At 37.4% G+C, this 16,872-nt stretch overlaps 1 protein-coding gene and 1 pseudogene across 10 annotated transcripts in view; both read right to left on the reverse strand.

Moving 5' to 3' along the window:
• Positions 1-381: 381 nt before the first annotated feature.
• On the reverse strand, positions 382-4,194 carry LOC141580669 (eukaryotic translation initiation factor 3 subunit K pseudogene; annotated as a pseudogene).
• A 101-nt stretch (positions 4,195-4,295) lies between these two features.
• The window catches only part of PAM (peptidylglycine alpha-amidating monooxygenase), a 282,041-nt gene continuing 269,464 nt past the window's right edge, over positions 4,296-16,872 (reverse strand). For 6 of the 10 annotated variants that reach the window (XM_074383147.1, XM_003920719.4, XM_074383131.1 and 3 more), the window contains 4 exons: positions 14,531-14,584; positions 8,741-8,944; positions 5,813-5,869; positions 4,296-5,131 (listed from right to left, as the gene is read on the reverse strand). In XM_074383147.1, coding sequence (XP_074239248.1) covers positions 4,950-5,131; positions 5,813-5,869; positions 8,741-8,944; positions 14,531-14,584 — 497 coding nt within the window. In that variant the 3' untranslated portion in view covers positions 4,296-4,949. The remainder of the gene's footprint in view (positions 5,132-5,812; positions 5,870-8,740; positions 8,945-14,530; positions 14,585-16,872) is intronic. The other 4 variants (XM_074383150.1, XM_074383136.1, XM_074383152.1 and 1 more) reach the window with 2 other exon arrangements.

The raw sequence follows: 16,872 nt of genomic DNA on the forward strand, positions 1-16,872 counted from the left end.
AGTGACACCCTCTTTGGGGCTCTGCAGTTCCTGGCATCTCCAAGCTTCTGGGCACCACTGTGTTCCCCAGTTCCCACTGTGGGAGCCACTTGGGGGTATATCTGGTCCAGCTGCAGCCTCACAGGGAGCCAGAGCCTGTGCCAGCACTGAGAGCTACCTGCCCCGCCATAGCCAGCATACCTGGCTGTGCAGTGGCTGGACCCCATACTTGCTCACTTATACACCCCTTGCTCCTCTGCGCCTTGCTTGTCTTTGGCAGATGTGGGATCCAGGCTGGATCCTATGACATTACCACAGTTATGGAGAGCCTGAATGAAGGTAAATCTTACGTAAAAGAAAGCCAAACTGAGAGGGAAGCCAAATCCTATTTGTGTCATCTGAGTCTCTAGATCTAGCCAGGCCTGGGCTTTTCAGTTATATCAATCAAACAGTAATAAAACTTTTTATTGATAAATTGCTAGTTCGTGATTATTTTCATCATGTATTATAGATCATTAATTCTTAATAATAATTAATAACAAGAACATATTTAGTTCTTAAATGTGTTTGAATTTATTTGTGATTACTAAAGAAGACTAAGACAATGGTATATGAAATAATCAAATCTAGAACTCAAAATTTCAGATTTTTTCTGACCTTAACCCAGTATTCTTTGCAAACTTAATGGAATGGCTAAGATTGGGCCATTCTATTGAACAGCACTGTCTTATCTAGAAGTATACGTGAGTTGTAAGAATCAGTGCAATTGTGTTGTTCTAGCTACATGCATGCTTGACACTCTCTTCCAATTATAGAGAACAGATTAATTACCAAATAAACAAAGTAGAGAATCACAACAACAGGGAGTTTTTATCATGAGAAATCTCCTGCTAAGAAAGTAAAATTATTAGGCAAAGGAGTATGAGGCTAGAACCAGGATCAGAAAGGACCCAACTTACCCATCAGTTTCCTAGATAATATATCTATTTTAAAGGCATGGAGAATTATATAGTATAATAGAAGACAGTATTTTTTTAAGACAACAAATCTTTATTAAACACCTGCAGTTACTGGAAGGAGGCCACGATGCTGGACACACTGTCAAAGTCTATCTCCTCCACAAAGTTCTTGGGCTTAATGATTTTTTCCTGGCTGCAGATGAAGATCTGCCCTGACTCATCAGCACTCCAGCTTTATTTTCTCACCTACACCTTCAGCTGGCTGTCCGACAGATATCCGAGCATCTCGGCCAGTAGCCAGCAGTTGACGTGCTGGTAAGTGATACCCATGACAGGGCAGGTAAGCATTTGGACGGTCTTCGAAGCCAGTTATGCCTTCTAAGCGGTCCATGCTTTCATCCAGGACTTGCCAGAAGGCCTGGAAATGGCAGGTCTCCAGCAGGTTCCTGAGGTAAAAGTCTGTCGGACGGCCACTCTTCTTGATGTGGCCAATCATGTGCTTACTCAGGGTGAAGTTGCTAGGTGGCAGGTTGGTGAAGGCTTTCAGATGGATCTGGGCATGACTATGGTCTGAAAAAACACTGGATTGGACTAGTACAGCTTCAGGACAGCCGGGTTGGCTTCCAGATCAGAGGCATCTTTGTTGGCCTCCATCTCCAAATAGTGCTCCAGGGTGGCCAGGTTCTCAGGACTGTACCTGTTGATACCCTTGAGCAACTTGCCCACATTGGCTCTCATCTGCTCAAACACTGCCATGACTGCTGTCACCTTCCACAACGAGGGCTAGAAGCTGACAATGGACTGGCACAGTGTCCTTAAATATAGCAAGTCTTATATGGCTTATTCATTTTAAAGGAGTTTGCATTTTTGTTCAGAAACAAAAAGGGTTCTATTGTCATACTTGTTTTTTATAAGCTCCTATTTTGTATTTTATCTTGGTATATCTGAAAATGAGCCCTTTTTTTTATTAGGTGTTAAGTCCTTTCTGTATGACAGTACAGTGTATAGTCAATTTTGAAACCCAGAAAAATGCATATCCTTTTTTTATATCAGTACTTTGGATATGTGACAGACATCTTTGTGTTTTGGTGTTTCAAAATTTTTAAGGCCATGAAGGGGAATCACATTGACCATCATCAGTAATTGTTATTTTAATTAAATCATGATGCTATAAAAACACACCAAATAGATTTACTTATTCTAGCTTTTAAATGTGGTTCAAAAATAAAAAGGAGATTCTAGGGAGGCCACTAGTGGCCTTTCCATGCACCTCACTTATTTCTCCTGGTGGAATAAAGAGCATCAGGGGACTAAAGGAAGAAGCTGCTGCTAAATTCTGGCCCTGGAGATAATTTGCATCTGGGTCTTTTTGTGATTTGGGTTTGAGGCACTGGGGTTGATGACTTCTAGGCCTAACCATCACTCTACAGAGACCACATTTTTGAGAATATTACTTTCTGTGCCTAAAAATGTTTTAAGGTTCAGTAGCACTATGTTTCTTGGAGATGAACCATGGAATACTTGAATTCAAATCACCAGGAATGCTTCTTAGAAATGTAGATTTCTAGGACCCACCCAATGTAGTAAATCCGAAACTATGGAAATGGGACCAGGTTAGTACTTTGAAAATAAGTACTCACTGTTGATTCTTACCCACTTTAAAGTTTGAGAAGTATTGCTACAGACTACATCAACTTTGAGTACTATGTAGGTGACAGTCTGGGAAATAAGCCCTAATACAAAGTCTATGGATTTCATTGTCATTCAGCTTCCTAAATATTTGATTTTATACAACATCTGGATGAGAGTTAAAAGACACATGGTAATTTTGAAAAATAATATGCTGATTTAATAAACAAAAGAGGCACACGTAGAATAAAAGATTTTATGCAAATGATAATTCAGGGCCAACTCAGTGAATGAGAAGCTTCTCTTTTAACTCTCCCATATCATATTCTCTAGGTACTTTAATAGAAGAAAAAATGAAAGCACAGCTGTTTCCCTTTGCTTTCTTAATAAGCCAATTATGACCATTTTAATTATCCAATTTAACACACTGAACAATTAAGGCATTCAGATTTTGCTGCTAACAGTCATATCAAAACACCTCAGATCCTGTTTTCCTCCTCTAAACATCTGTAAACTGTAATTTATGTGAAAATGTAGCTATCTACTTACTGTAACTGGCAAGGTAGAATAGCCATTCTCAAAGACAATGGTTTCCGACTGTGACTGCAGAAAACACCTGGACAAATTTAAAAACATAAACTATACCTGTATTCCCTTATAAGCCAACTAAATAACGATTGCTGGAAAGAGTGCCCAACAATTTCTTCTTAAATTCTCCAGGCAATTCTACTGTGGCCAGGCCTAGAATTCAATCCTTGGGGCATTTCCCAGGCAGTGCAATCTCTGACTCAATAAATGAAGTTCAGCCAAGAATAATCAGTGGAAAGATTGCTTGAAGTCAGTGTCGTTCATTCCTTTCTAGGCTACCATCTTTAATTAACCCAGGATGGCAGAATGAAGGTGGAGTGCTAGCACAGGATTGTAACACCCTAGCAGACTTATTGTTTCCAAATTTCCCTTCTTGTACTCTCATGTGCTTTATGATTAGCCAATTATATCTGTATTATTCCAACTACCATGATGCCTGAAAAACAAGTTGGAATTAAAAAAAAAAAAGAGTTCTAGATTCCCAACATTTTAAAATAGAAAATTATCTGGTTCTTACTAACTTGCATTGATGAATTATGAAAAAGATGTTTTAAAACTAATCTGCAGACACTGTAAGAGATGAATATATTCCTATGGATATATGGGAATTTTATTTTATTTCAGAGAAAGGATCTCACTCTGTAGCCGAGGCTGGAGTACAGTGGATTGATCATAGTTCACTGCAGCTTGGAATTTCTGGGCGCAAACAATCCTTCTGCTTGACCTTCCTAAGTCCTTGGATTATAGTCCTGAGCTACTGTACCTGGCTTGAAATTGTCCTTTAAAACGAAAACTATTAGTAGTGATCCCTATTGATGGCTCATTTGCATATGTAATTTGAGACAGGTTTCCTCTTAGCTGTGATCACCTTTTATTAAAATATTTACCGTCTGATTGATATACAGTCACAAACCCTCTGGTTTTTAGAAGAGCCTGACTTTACAAAAGTATGTAACTTCAGGCTGTTTTTTAATTTATATTGGCTACATAACAAAGTGGCTTCTAAATTTTGTACAATACACACATTTCTTTTGGTTGAAGACATTAAGTTTCACTATTATTTGTGAGTTTGTGTAATTATTAAAAAGTTGTATACAAAACCTGCAAATATGCAAAAACTTCAAAATACACTCTGACAGCTAATGCTCTGAAAACACTTTATTACACAAATTACATTCAGATTCTGAAAATAGTGTTCTAACAGTGTAACCATCTAAAAATAAGACATCCCAGAAACACACCAACTGAAAAAGAAAATTTAAAAAACAATTTAAATAGAGACTTTTTTATTTCCCTCATTGCAATATAATGTTAGTGATTTTAAAAAAATAGGAGATTTAGCAGCTTTGTCGTCATGTAGCACAAAGTTTCTCTTTACTGCCACAGGCTGAGAATGCTGAACAGGAAAGGCACCAAAGAAAGACACTGGCAATGAAAAGTGCTATTGGGAAAATACTGTGTTCAAGCAAAGAATGGGGTTATTTACATCCACCAAAAGTCTCCAAAGTGTAAATGGGCAAACCTTCCATAGCTAGATTAGTATTATGATGGAAAAAGAGGACTGTTTCTCTAGTCTATGTTCATATAAAGACAATGGCACTGTTAGGAACTTTTAGGAAACTCCTCAACTAGAAACAGAAGCCCACTTAACCAAAATGAAGTAAATAAAGTGTGTACAGTCCCACATAGACGAGTACAGTTTACAATTAAATATACAGAACTTTAATCGTGCTAAAGGGAAAGGAATCTGGCATTTGGGGTAAATGTTACTCAATCTAAATCAAAGTCTGGTGTTCAGGAGGAGGAAGGTACGGGTGCGGGCAGAGGTGCTGAATACTCCTCTTCTGACTCACTGCAGTCATCCTCTTCTTTCTCTTGGTCACTGCCCTCGGTGCTAAGGCGGTCAAACCCTTTTCGACTGTAGCCTTTACGGCTCGCAAAGAAATTTCCAAGGTTTAAGCCTTTACTTCCCTTTCCTGAAAAAAAAAGCAAACCATAATAGAATTGGGTAATGTTTGCAGCAACGATTCTGTTTCCTTGTAAATTATTACATGGTAAACAAAGTCAGCAGGTGGGGATGAAAAATGGTGGATTATTTTATTTATTCTGAAAAATAAAATAGAAAAACAGACAGAGAGACTTACCCTACAGAGCCATACAGATACTACTATTAAAGAAAAGAAAAAGAAAAACCAAAGCTCCTGAGTGTTATGTGTTTCTGCAGGAATATGTCAGATTCACTTTCACCTCCTGCTTTTCTCCAGCTCTCTGTCCAGAACTAGCCTCCCTTGGAGCAGCTCCTTATTTCAGTGACTTTATGAAAAGGTCATCTTCACCGTGACAAACACTGACATGCCAACATGAGTGACAGAAAATTTACTGAAGACATATGAAGCCAGGTAAAAGGCACGGGAAGAGAATTAGATAATACAGAATGGCGAAATGGGAAATATAAAACTGGGAAATCTGCTGCCAGATGCATGCACTTCAGTTTAGTTTATGGTGTGCATGCTGCATTTACTCTGGGGGATGCTAAGCTGCATACAAGGTGTTTTATCTGTAAAGACAAAATACGAAATATTTCCTTGCCTTTTAAAAGACATGTGCTTGTTGACTTTGAACTAAACATGAAGGATTCTAAAAGGTCATAGGCATACCTCTAAATCTTCCCAGTACTCTTCCTGAACTTGTCTCAAGTTTGTGTTCAGAATCTGCTAAAAAAAGATGGCACATTTCAAAATGAGTCCCAATCATCTTCCTCAACCCATGCACTCAATTTCCAACTTAAAATCAGGAACTTGTAAATAATAAAGCAATGCCTGGCTCTTGTCTGTAGGCAATTCTAATTTTTAAGAAAGGCGGTATATTTTTGAGACATATATAAAGGGCCCAAGCTGGGTTTGAGTCCTGCCTGTGTCTCTTACTGGCTGTGTGATCTTGATAAATGAGCTTCAGTTTTCTCATTTGAGAAATGAAAGGTCAAGGAGAATCCCTATCTGTCTGAAGGCTGAGATCAGACACTGCATGTGACACATTTAGAACAGTATCTGTAAATATACAGTAAATGCTCAATAAATCATAGCTCTTTTTTTGTCAGGAAAGAATTATTACCAATAACTTGTAAAGTTTTTGAATCTTTGGTTAATACAATTTAGGAATATTTGCCTCCAGCTTTGCTCTTTCTACAAACAGTACATGTCCTGCTTGAGAAAGCTTTGGATCCATGTGCATCATTTCTTCTTTATGTAAGACATAAGTAAAGGGAAAGGATGTGATACCCTGAGTATTTTCCAAGCATAGTAGGTGACCTAAATGTTCCCAATAGGGCTGCCTATCTCCATAAAGGATAGACTCCTTATGGGAAGGCAGAACTCCCAGTGGGTTTCATTTTTCCCTTGCTTCATCATTCCCTCATGGGCTATGGTCAGGAAGGTCAGGCCTGGGGTTGTCCTGTTAGGTCTTTAACCAGTACTGAAGGCAGCATCATGGTAAAAGATAGTGGCGATGAGAGGAAAGGAGAAGACAGTGATGTGGAAAGAAATATTCAACAAGGGAAGAAGAATCTGGTAAGACTGTTAGAAAGCCAACAAATTAGATTGTAAGTTCTGCAAATATGAGGGACACTACTTAGTTTTGTATCCCCCTGTGCTTAGCACAGTGTCTGATATGGAGTCAATACATAATAAGGAATGCTGAATAAATGGAAGGTCCTTTATTAGGGTTTTTAATAACCTTAAAATAAACTGGATAAGATCTATCGAAAACAAATTTAGAAAAAAGTGAGAAGCTGATCTATTTTTAGAAGTAAATGTATTAGATGGAGGCATATGAAACTGCAAGTTTTCTAAATAAAACACAGTCAAATAATAGCAATTATCTGTGGTTCAGCCTGGGTCTCTATCTTCCTAGCACATTCCTGTGAAGTCAGCATGATGTAACAGTGCGACGTCACGTGTGCTTAATAACAAACAGTAGAGACCAAACCTTCTTGATTCCCTAGCCACTGCTTCTGCCAGGTTGGGTTGGTTACCACCATTCCTGCCACCTGCCCCGAAGTCTTACTGTTCCTACTACTCTGTGTATTTATCCCTGCACTTCCCACCCTCTACTTTAACTTTTTTGTTTAGTGTCTCTTTCATATGTTATCTATTCTGTGAGCTCCATTGATTTATTCATTCCTTCTTTCAACAACTATTTATTAAACCACTAGGATCAGGAACTATTATTTGTGCTGGGGACATATCAGTAATTAAGATATGGGTCCTTGCTCTTTTGAAGCATCTATCTAACCCCATGAAGACAATGACTATGTTTATTTCTCTTTGCCCCCACTTATGACAGTTCCAGATCTGTAACATGGACTCAATAGAAGTCCTTTTTGGGAAGAGTTAACTGTATTTTTTGCAGAGACTTATTGAAGGCAGATGGAAAGCAAAAGAAAGGCCAAGAAAAATTCCCTTTTACAATGTATTAAATTTTCTGTTTTCTGTTTCCACTCCTTTTTCTGTGTCAGGGCTTTGCCAGGGGCACGGAATCCCTGCCATGGCTGCCCTGACATGAAACAGGATCAGATGCTGTTTTCTGATCAAATGCTGCCTCTCTCCCTGGTCCATGGATTTCTTCCCACACATAGCTGTAGACTCCTGCTCTGGGACCTGGGGGCCCAGCCAAGGGACTGCTACTGAGAGGTGAGAAGCATGGCTTGGGTTATTTATTTATTTGGATGTCCTAAAATAAACTCAGCTGTTGGATCCTGTATTGTGATAAAGATTTCATAAAATACTAACTCCAGTATTGGACTCTGCCTTGTTCAGTTATAAAAGGCTGGTGGTCTAAATTATGACAATTCGAAAACCACCAAATGGTTTGTTACAGAAATAATTAATTTTCTGAGAAAACTAAGGTTTAAGGCAAGTTTTAAAATAACGTCTTGTGCCTTTTATTACTTTATTACCAATGATTATTCATCATAATCATTGGTAGTATTAATTACTTACTAGGTTCCAGGTATCCTGACAAATGCTTATGTACATTATTTCATCTAATCTTTACACAACCTTGTGAGGTTAACTATTTTATCCTCACTTTATTTTTATGAGGAAACTGGTCTGGAGAGGTTAAGTAACTTGCCCATGGTCATGTAGCTAGGAGCTAGAACCAGCCTAATGGGAGAAAAACACAAGCCCAAAAACTGACCCAGGTACTTTCAGGACTCTGCCTCTTCCTAACAGCAGGTATCTCCTCCTCTCTGACCCTTCAGCTAATTTGTACTGACTCTACTACCTACAGTTTCATATGGAGACATAATTGGGCTTAAGGCAATTGCTAAAATGTAGTATTAAAGGCTATATTTTAATCTATCCGAATTTCATAGTCTCCAGATAATATTTTTATTGTGATGTTAACTAGGGGCAATATTTGGAACATAGACAAATAGTAGAGAGCAAAAATAGTAGAGAGCATAAAAAAAACAAAAAAACAAAAAAACAGACAGTGAAAAAAACCCCAAGCAAACTCCTGAGGATAATTAGGCCAAACATTCTTTCAAAGGCAGGTTCCAAGTTCACGGGGCTCATTTTACTTGCCTCCAAAGGCTCTTGATTTTTTCCACCGAATAAATATGGCAATGGCCAGCAGGACAACCACCGGAATAACCAGAAGGGTTGTAATGAGAACAACGGGCACTCCCGAGTCTGGCTCTTTGATCAGTTTCTGTTTCTCTTGCATCTTCTGCAATTCTGAGGAGGTGGGTTTGTTCTCCATTTTGGTTTCAACAACTGCTTCGGCTTCTTCAGGGAAAGAAGAGTTCACAATATTCAACTGACTCAAAGATTTCAAAACCCTCTTACCCACCCCTACCCAGTCAAATCAATAACTGTTCACAAAGAACTTGTTGACTCCAGTGTACATGGGGTTCATGTTTCAATATCTGAATCTATCGAGCTGGCAGCAGGCATTGTGATTACTTATTTCCATGGAACGGGTTTTCACCGCCGTATTATTTTCTTTTGTTCTACCTCTAATATGCTCTTTAGCTATAATTCCACAGAACATATATCCTTTTGTATTTTTCCACAGGTAAAATTGACAAGGCAGTACTGTGTAGGAGAAAGAACTGGAGTACATACCAGCATCAAACAAACCTGGGCACAAATCCCAATTCTCTGGTATACTAGCTGTATAACTTTGGGCAAGTGACTTAAATTATCTGGGCCATAGTAACTTCATCTATAAAACTGTAGTAATAGGACCTCTTTCATATAACTGTTGGATGTAAATGCCTGTCATAAAAATGTATGCTTACTTGTATTTAACAAACAAAAGTGTTTGTTTCCTTGTATCTTTAATTTAAAAATATTTTTAATGTTCAACTGATTTTTGGTACATCACATGCATAACTGCATACATTGATACTAGGATTATAAAAGAAAAATGAAATTATGCCCTTTTCAGGCCCTTTTATATTGTTTTCAGCAAAATGTGAGTATGGACAGATAAACTACATATTCTTTTGTTAATGATGAAAAGAACTAGCAACTATTATAATAACTACAACTATTCTGTAACATTGGCAGATACTGGGTAGGTATCTAGCCTAAAGTACTGTTTGGGAAATTGATGCAATGAAACTATATAAGCTGCTGCAGTGATCTTAATAACTAATGACATGAAAATGAGGGTGAGCCTTGAAACATCGTTGCCCTACAAGAAGTATGTATGTGTGTTTGTAGAGAAACTCTAATGTACAAAGAAACTCTAATGTACAAACAAACAAACAAACAAACAAACAAACAAACAAAAAACATTGTGGTCTGAGGCTTACAAAGTTTAATACCTGTAAAAACTACTTTACAAAGAAGTTCCCCTAGCATTGCTAGGCCAAACCTTGTAATTGACTTCAGCTATGTACGCGGACAAGCTTAGACTGAAATGCTAGGTATATGTATTGGCTTCAGTGTATGACCCTTCATTGTTAAGCTATGAAAGTAAAACTGGCAATAAGAAAAAAAATTGTAGAGAAAAAAAAAAGATAAGAATTTGCCCAGACTAAAAGTTACAACCACATTTGCAGGAAGACTCACAGATCATACATTTCTGAAATTTCAACTTCTTGGTATGCCCTTCTGCCCTATGATACAGAATGCATTGTAAGGCCTCAGGGAGATTTTGACAAAATGGTGGGGATAACAGAATCAGGAAGATCGTTGGTTAATGTTTAATAGGTATAGACTCAGCTTAGTAGCTTGCTGGACACTCCTCTAAGGAAATGTTTCCCAAATCATTTGAGACACTGTCAACATAATTTCTAATACAAACAGATGGCAGGTTCCAACTTTTTGCTTCAATGTTCTGAGCCGGCCTCTTTTATAGTCTCGATGACATCTATTGAGTACTTATACCACGTCAGGCATCATTTTCCTTGAATCATCACACCAAGCCTATGAGGAGGTACTATAACTATCATTGCCATTTTGTAAATGACCTTATAGTTCTCCTTTTCTTCCCTGTACTATGGCTAAAGGGAGACCATGCTTTGCTTTCTTTTGTCCACTCATGTGACTCTTAAAACTTGAAAGGGAGAGAAGCAAATAAGGGGTTGGTTCACAGACCTCGAGATGGTTCAAATAGAACTTCTATGTCTAGTTTCTGAGGGGAATACAGGTGCCATTTCTACTCTTTCTGAGCACTAGTAATTATTTCGTCTTTTTTTTTGAGTTACTATAGGAAAGATATACAAAATTGCTCTATATTTAAACTTATTCTACATTTAAATAAGAAAATTGCAATAAATAGATCATGGAATTAAAAAACCTAGGCCAAAGATGTAGGTTGGCATTTAAGAACTTGCTCCTTTTGGAAGAAAGATTTGTTTCTGTTTGAAGGTGGGTATTACCAGAGTAGTTACCTAGCATTTTCTGCCTGTCATTTATTAAGTTTATCTGCACCTAATATACAATGGCTATACCAGCTCACATCTTTTCATGGATAAGGCAGAAGCAGAATTGGGCACCATTAAATGGAAGCAACTGTGGATGCTATAAGTGAAAGACTAGAAGAATCAGTTTAGTATTCATAGAAAGGAATGAGAATGAGGCAATCAACTTGCTAAGATACATACACAGCACTTTAGAAATTCTTGATTTTCATATCACTTCTGATATTTTGAGTGTTATCTACTAAAAATACTTGAACATTCTAACTTTTGGAACCAGTTGAAATATATTTAAGATTTAAAAGATGCTTTTTTTCTTAAAAGCCTAAAAATTTAAAATGTTCCATGCTAAAGGAAAAAAATAGTATTTCTGCTCTTCACAAGAGCACTTATATGTGGGGTAAAATCCCTAAAACAATAATTATAATTCAGGAGTCTAAGAATCCCACTGAAAGCATGAAGAATAATCCAAATTCTGCCACTTTCACTCTTTATACTAAAATATTTTATTAAAAATACGAGTAATTTGGAGCATCCATGATGAATGAAGAGTGAAGAAGCTCTAAGATTAGCCAGAACACTAGGTTTCTGGAAAATCAGAGGCACCTAGAATGACCATTTTTTCTGTCATATAAGATGCCACTTGTATTCTAGGTAGAATAAACATGACATAAAATCTGATAAGAATGCAAGCCCTGGTAGAAGCTCTATAGGTATCTGGAAATATCTAAATTTTCTAAAAGCTGATGTATGACAGCGTTTTTCTTCTTTTTTAAAGCAATGCATTTAGAAAGGGAGGCTAGCTGCATTCCCGTGTGAGTGCACATCTGTATATGTATATGCAAATCTCTCTCCCCCAATAGAAGTCTAGAGACCACTTGAAATTGGAATAACTGGGTCAGGAAGGGAAGGACAGTCTTACTATAGCAGTACACCAATTGTTTCCCAGTTCATCACAGACAGAACTGAAGGCTGAAGGCTGAAGGCTGAAGGCCAATGGCATACTAGGAAGTAACTGGTTAGGAGACATGGAAAGGGCATATAGCACCAATGAGATCTTTTTTCTTAAATGTATATGTGCTTCCTTACAATGTGTTGCTTACCACAAGGCCTAGGAAGCTAACTGCACTAAGGAGGTTATTTTTCTTTTTAAAAAGTTTTATTGAAAGTGATTGGCTATTATCATCTTTAACTGGGGGGTGGGTTTGGGTGTGAGAGCTATGCTTTGGTGAGATATTGATATACCTCTTTTTTCTCTAGTAACTATTTGAAAATTTAAAACCTTTTCACTGGTTTTTTAATCATCCCAAATTATCTCATCCTTAAAACTTCCTTAGAACACTAGCTCTAAAATCTTATTAATAATTAGTTATGTAACATAATAGGGACAAATGTTGTCAAAGGCAACTCAAATTTGGGGATTTAAAATTAACACGTAACTACAAGATGATTAAGTCTGAAATTGTGTTTTCCCTTCTCTTTTATAATGGATGGTTTGACTTGAGCTTCCAGATATTGATAAAGCATAAGGATCTAGAGATACAGCATGATTTACATTCCCTTTGTAATAAGAATATAATCTTAAAAAAAAAGGTTTAATAAGAGTCATATGGGTTTCAAAGAAGAGGAGACAACTTCATTTGAGTTTGGTTCACTATTACATCTGGACTGTCAAGGCAAGACATTTCAATAAAATGTACTGTTTGAACTGCTTGGTTTGACTACAGAGCCAGAAGGTTTCTGATCAATTGGACTCAGCGGTGTGCACAGAGGCAAGAGGAAATGGCCGACATGCCAGCATTATTTATCCTTCATTGACCAGCTAAGATGAGGTCAGTATGGCTAAGCTGTTCTCAATAGGCCAACCAGTACCACCTAGAATTTTTTGGTGAGATCTATTTAAATAGAAATTATTTGAGACTATTTTAAAATTCTAGATGTTTCAGAGTAAACTACACTCATTCCCAACCTGCAGCTCTTGAAAGAATTTACAGTGAATGAATTGGAGGTATCGGTCTCTCCTCAGCAGTATAGTCATAGTGGTTAAGAGTGCAGGCTTTGGGACCAGACAGATTTTGGTTTAAAACTTGACTCTAACACTTACTATCTTAATAGTAATTCTGATCCTCAATTTCCTCATATGTAAAATGGGGAAAACAGCAGTTATCACATGGTTAGCATAAGGATTTAATTTAATAACTTCTGTATAGCCCATTGTTTCTGCTCTGTAAGTGATAGCTATCATTAACAATATCATCTTTCCTAACATCTTTATTCCAGGACAAACAGAACTTATCAATAATTCTATACATAGCAAAGACATACAACTAGAAGATCAGAACTGTCCTTAGTATATGAGTGTGATATGAATGCCACTTAGTAGTGTTACTTGGGTAGAATCTCTACAAATGCCAAACAATTGCTATTTATTTTATAATATTATACTGCCCCTTGAGCTGGCTATAGTTTCTTATCTGCCTACATAAAATCCTTAAACTCCCCCTTGCTGTTGCTTCTTTCCTCTTTTTTCCGGCTGCTTTGATGAGAAAAGAAAACAAGTAAGCCTACGGTTGTATCTGAATATCTAAGTAAATCGTTTGTGAAACAATAATGGAATATCTTGTTACTTAAATATTAGGTAACATGAGAAACTCATGGTGAGTCCTTAACTGTAAATGATATGTACATGTCAAAAACTGCAGATGTTAGAAATGTAAAAACATAACTGATCCTAGGAAAGAGACAAAATAAGTTGACAGGGACTCCATATAAATCCAGTGGTTGCTTATCAATAGCTAAATCTCATTTCCTTAGTCCTGATATTATATACCAGGGATATAGTTATTTGTATATATGTATATGTATGTAACTTTCCCCTCTTTTCTTATAAGGCTATAAGGTCAGGTGCAGTCTGATTTCCCTTAGACCTGCCATAGTGCCTTACACACAAAAGGCCCTCAGTAAATCTTGGGAGCTGAATGGTACTAAGATAGAAGCTAAAGAAACAGCTAATCTTTTCATATCATTATAGCACTGACCCACCAAAGATATTTTTTACTCCTTTATATCAGGGCCTATTAAGGAAAGGCTTTTCCAGTATGCCAAAGTATATTTTTCTACTTGCTTGAGGTTAATGTACTCCCCAAAGTGGCTGGCTTTTTTCTTTTCTGAATATCTCTGGCTCACAAGTTACAGATTTCTTATATCTTCAATCAGTTTCCATCACATGAAATCAGTAATTTGAACTCATGACTGCTCCATTTATCAAAAAAAGAGAAGTGGCAACATACAGGTTTAAAGGCTCAGTACATAGCAGAAGTCGTGGATAATTTACCAGATTATATTTTTAGCCTGGTAATTTTTAAGGTTGCAATCAAAGGCCATAAAATAATTTAAAACAGCTAGAATTTGGTTTTACAGTAATAAGAGGAATCTGACCAACCTTTGATTTCCTGGACCTCAATGCCAGCCTTTTTAACTGATCGATGTTCCATTTCTGTAACAGCACAGCAAAGAGAGAGAAAAGTCAGAATCCCAAAAGAACATTTGAAAATTTAACTTTGATATTAATTTTACTCATATTTCCTTAATTCATCAAATGTATTATTATATTAGGAAAGAGTTTAATACAAACCACTAATTAGGTGGTCCATGAATCCTGGATAAACTCTCCTAGGGAAAGCTAAATAAGGACTTCATATTTAGAATGAGCTTTTTCTTGTGAAGTTCATAATATTGTATTATTTCTGAAAGACTAAGTGGTTCTGTTTTCATGTGGACAATATCTTAGACAGATTACTAGTTCTGCCATGTTGGGTTACCAGTCTTCTAGTTGATGTTAATGGATTTGACCAGTTAACTACAAGGATGCAAATAAATGAGACATCAATTTAGTCTTCAGTGGCAGTCTGTTTGAGAGGTACTATTTTCCAGATTCACTGCACTCTGCTCTATGCAGAGGGTATCTCTATTTTGAAGCTGAATGCCATATTGCAGTACTTTTCCATCAGGAGATATACCAAAGTCACTTGGGAGAACTTTCTGAAATACACGTAATATTATTCCTCTTCTTTCTATAGATCTTCAGCGGGGACTAGCCATGTGTATTGTGACGTTTCCACCCAGGTAAGTCAGACATGCATCTTCTGAGTATCAAACCACTAGGGTGGTATAAAGCAGGTGTCCGCAAACCCCAGCTCGTGGCCTGTTAGGAACTGGAATGCATAGCAGGAGGTGAGAGGCAGGTGAGTATAACCACCTGAGCTCTGCCTCCTGTCAGATGAGTGGTGGCATTAGATTCTCATCGGAGCCTGAACCCTTTTGTGAACTGCACATGCAAGGGATCTAGGTTGTGTGCTCCTTGTGGAACAGTTTCATCCCAAAACCATTCCCACTGCTCATGGTCTGTGGAAAAATTTTCTTCCATGAAACTGGTCCCTTAATCCCAAAAAGGTTGGGGCTCACTGGTATCAAGGGCCTCAAGTTGAAATCTTAATGAGTTCAGGTATAATATTCCTATCCATAAAATTAAGATATTGGCTAGATATTCTCTTCTGAAGTCTTCTCCAACTTTAAAAGTATTTACGCATTTGTTTTTGTTCTGAAAATCCTCAGTTTAGTCATGCAGTTGGGGGTTATCCACTGATCTCTGCCTTCTTGTCTGTCCATGCCTTCTGGATCTTGACAATTCAGATGGCGAGAGCCACATTTGCAAGGAAAATGTGAAGCTACTGCTGGAGTGGCAGAGTCCATGGCCATCTCTGCTCACTAAACCCAAATCTGAATCTTTTTACACAATTGCAAAGGTTACTCAAAGGATGGTTCTGACTACAAAAGTTACCAAATTAATTGAGATTCAAGACTTGTATGACATCTGATTATGTGCTTGAACTCTGGATTTTACTGTTGTAATTTGTTTTCTTGCCTTTTTATATTTCGTTTTTCTTTATATAATTGATATTTTTCTTTATCAAGTTTACATATCTTTTTTTGTCTTTGCCTAAAACTACCTGTTGCAGCTCCTGATACCTCAAATTTATCATCCTCACTCATTTTCCTTGCTCTCACCTTCTTGTATTTGGGCCCTGACATGTTTTAAAAGTACCTCGGGACATTCAAGTTTGTGTCCTAGCAGGCATTTTGGTACACTTCAATTTAAAACAATTATTTTTTAGCATGATATTAGGGGTTAAAAGTTAGTCTACTTATTAGGGATTAAAAGTGACGTCCAAATTGCAATTAGAAAAACTCCAAAACTAGGTGACAGGATCCTGATGGAGCAAATCTATCCCCAGACAAAATTTTGAATTACACATAGTATAGCAATTCGGTTCTTTGGGAAAGCTGAGGTCCAAGTGGAAAATTCAAAGTGCTTCCTGTTTGGGATAATACGTCTCACACGGATGCTGATATCTCTAGATGCTCAGCAGCTACTGAGAGCTAAAGGGCCATATGGGGAGTGATGCCTTATGGAAAGAAGTCAGCGCCTCTGCTTTGCCAAAGCCGCCTCCCTTCTTCTGGAACTAAGCTGGAATTGACGTTGACTTTTAATATAACAGACAGTACTTCAGGCATCAAGCATTTCCTGTGGAATATCTGTGGAAACAAGGGGATGAGTGCCAGCAAAAAAAAGATCTTTCTTTCCACTTAATGGACACCAAATGGATCTTTTAACAACTGCCTTTTACCTTGATTTCTACTCCCATCAGTAAAAAGAGAAGGAAATGTAAACGTTTTTGCTTTATACGCTTTTAAGCAATCAAACTGAGGGAAAATGTGAACAAT

This window comes from Saimiri boliviensis, chromosome 1 (genome assembly GCF_048565385.1).
Source record: "Saimiri boliviensis isolate mSaiBol1 chromosome 1, mSaiBol1.pri, whole genome shotgun sequence".
NCBI classification, from domain to species: domain Eukaryota; kingdom Metazoa; phylum Chordata; class Mammalia; order Primates; family Cebidae; genus Saimiri; species Saimiri boliviensis.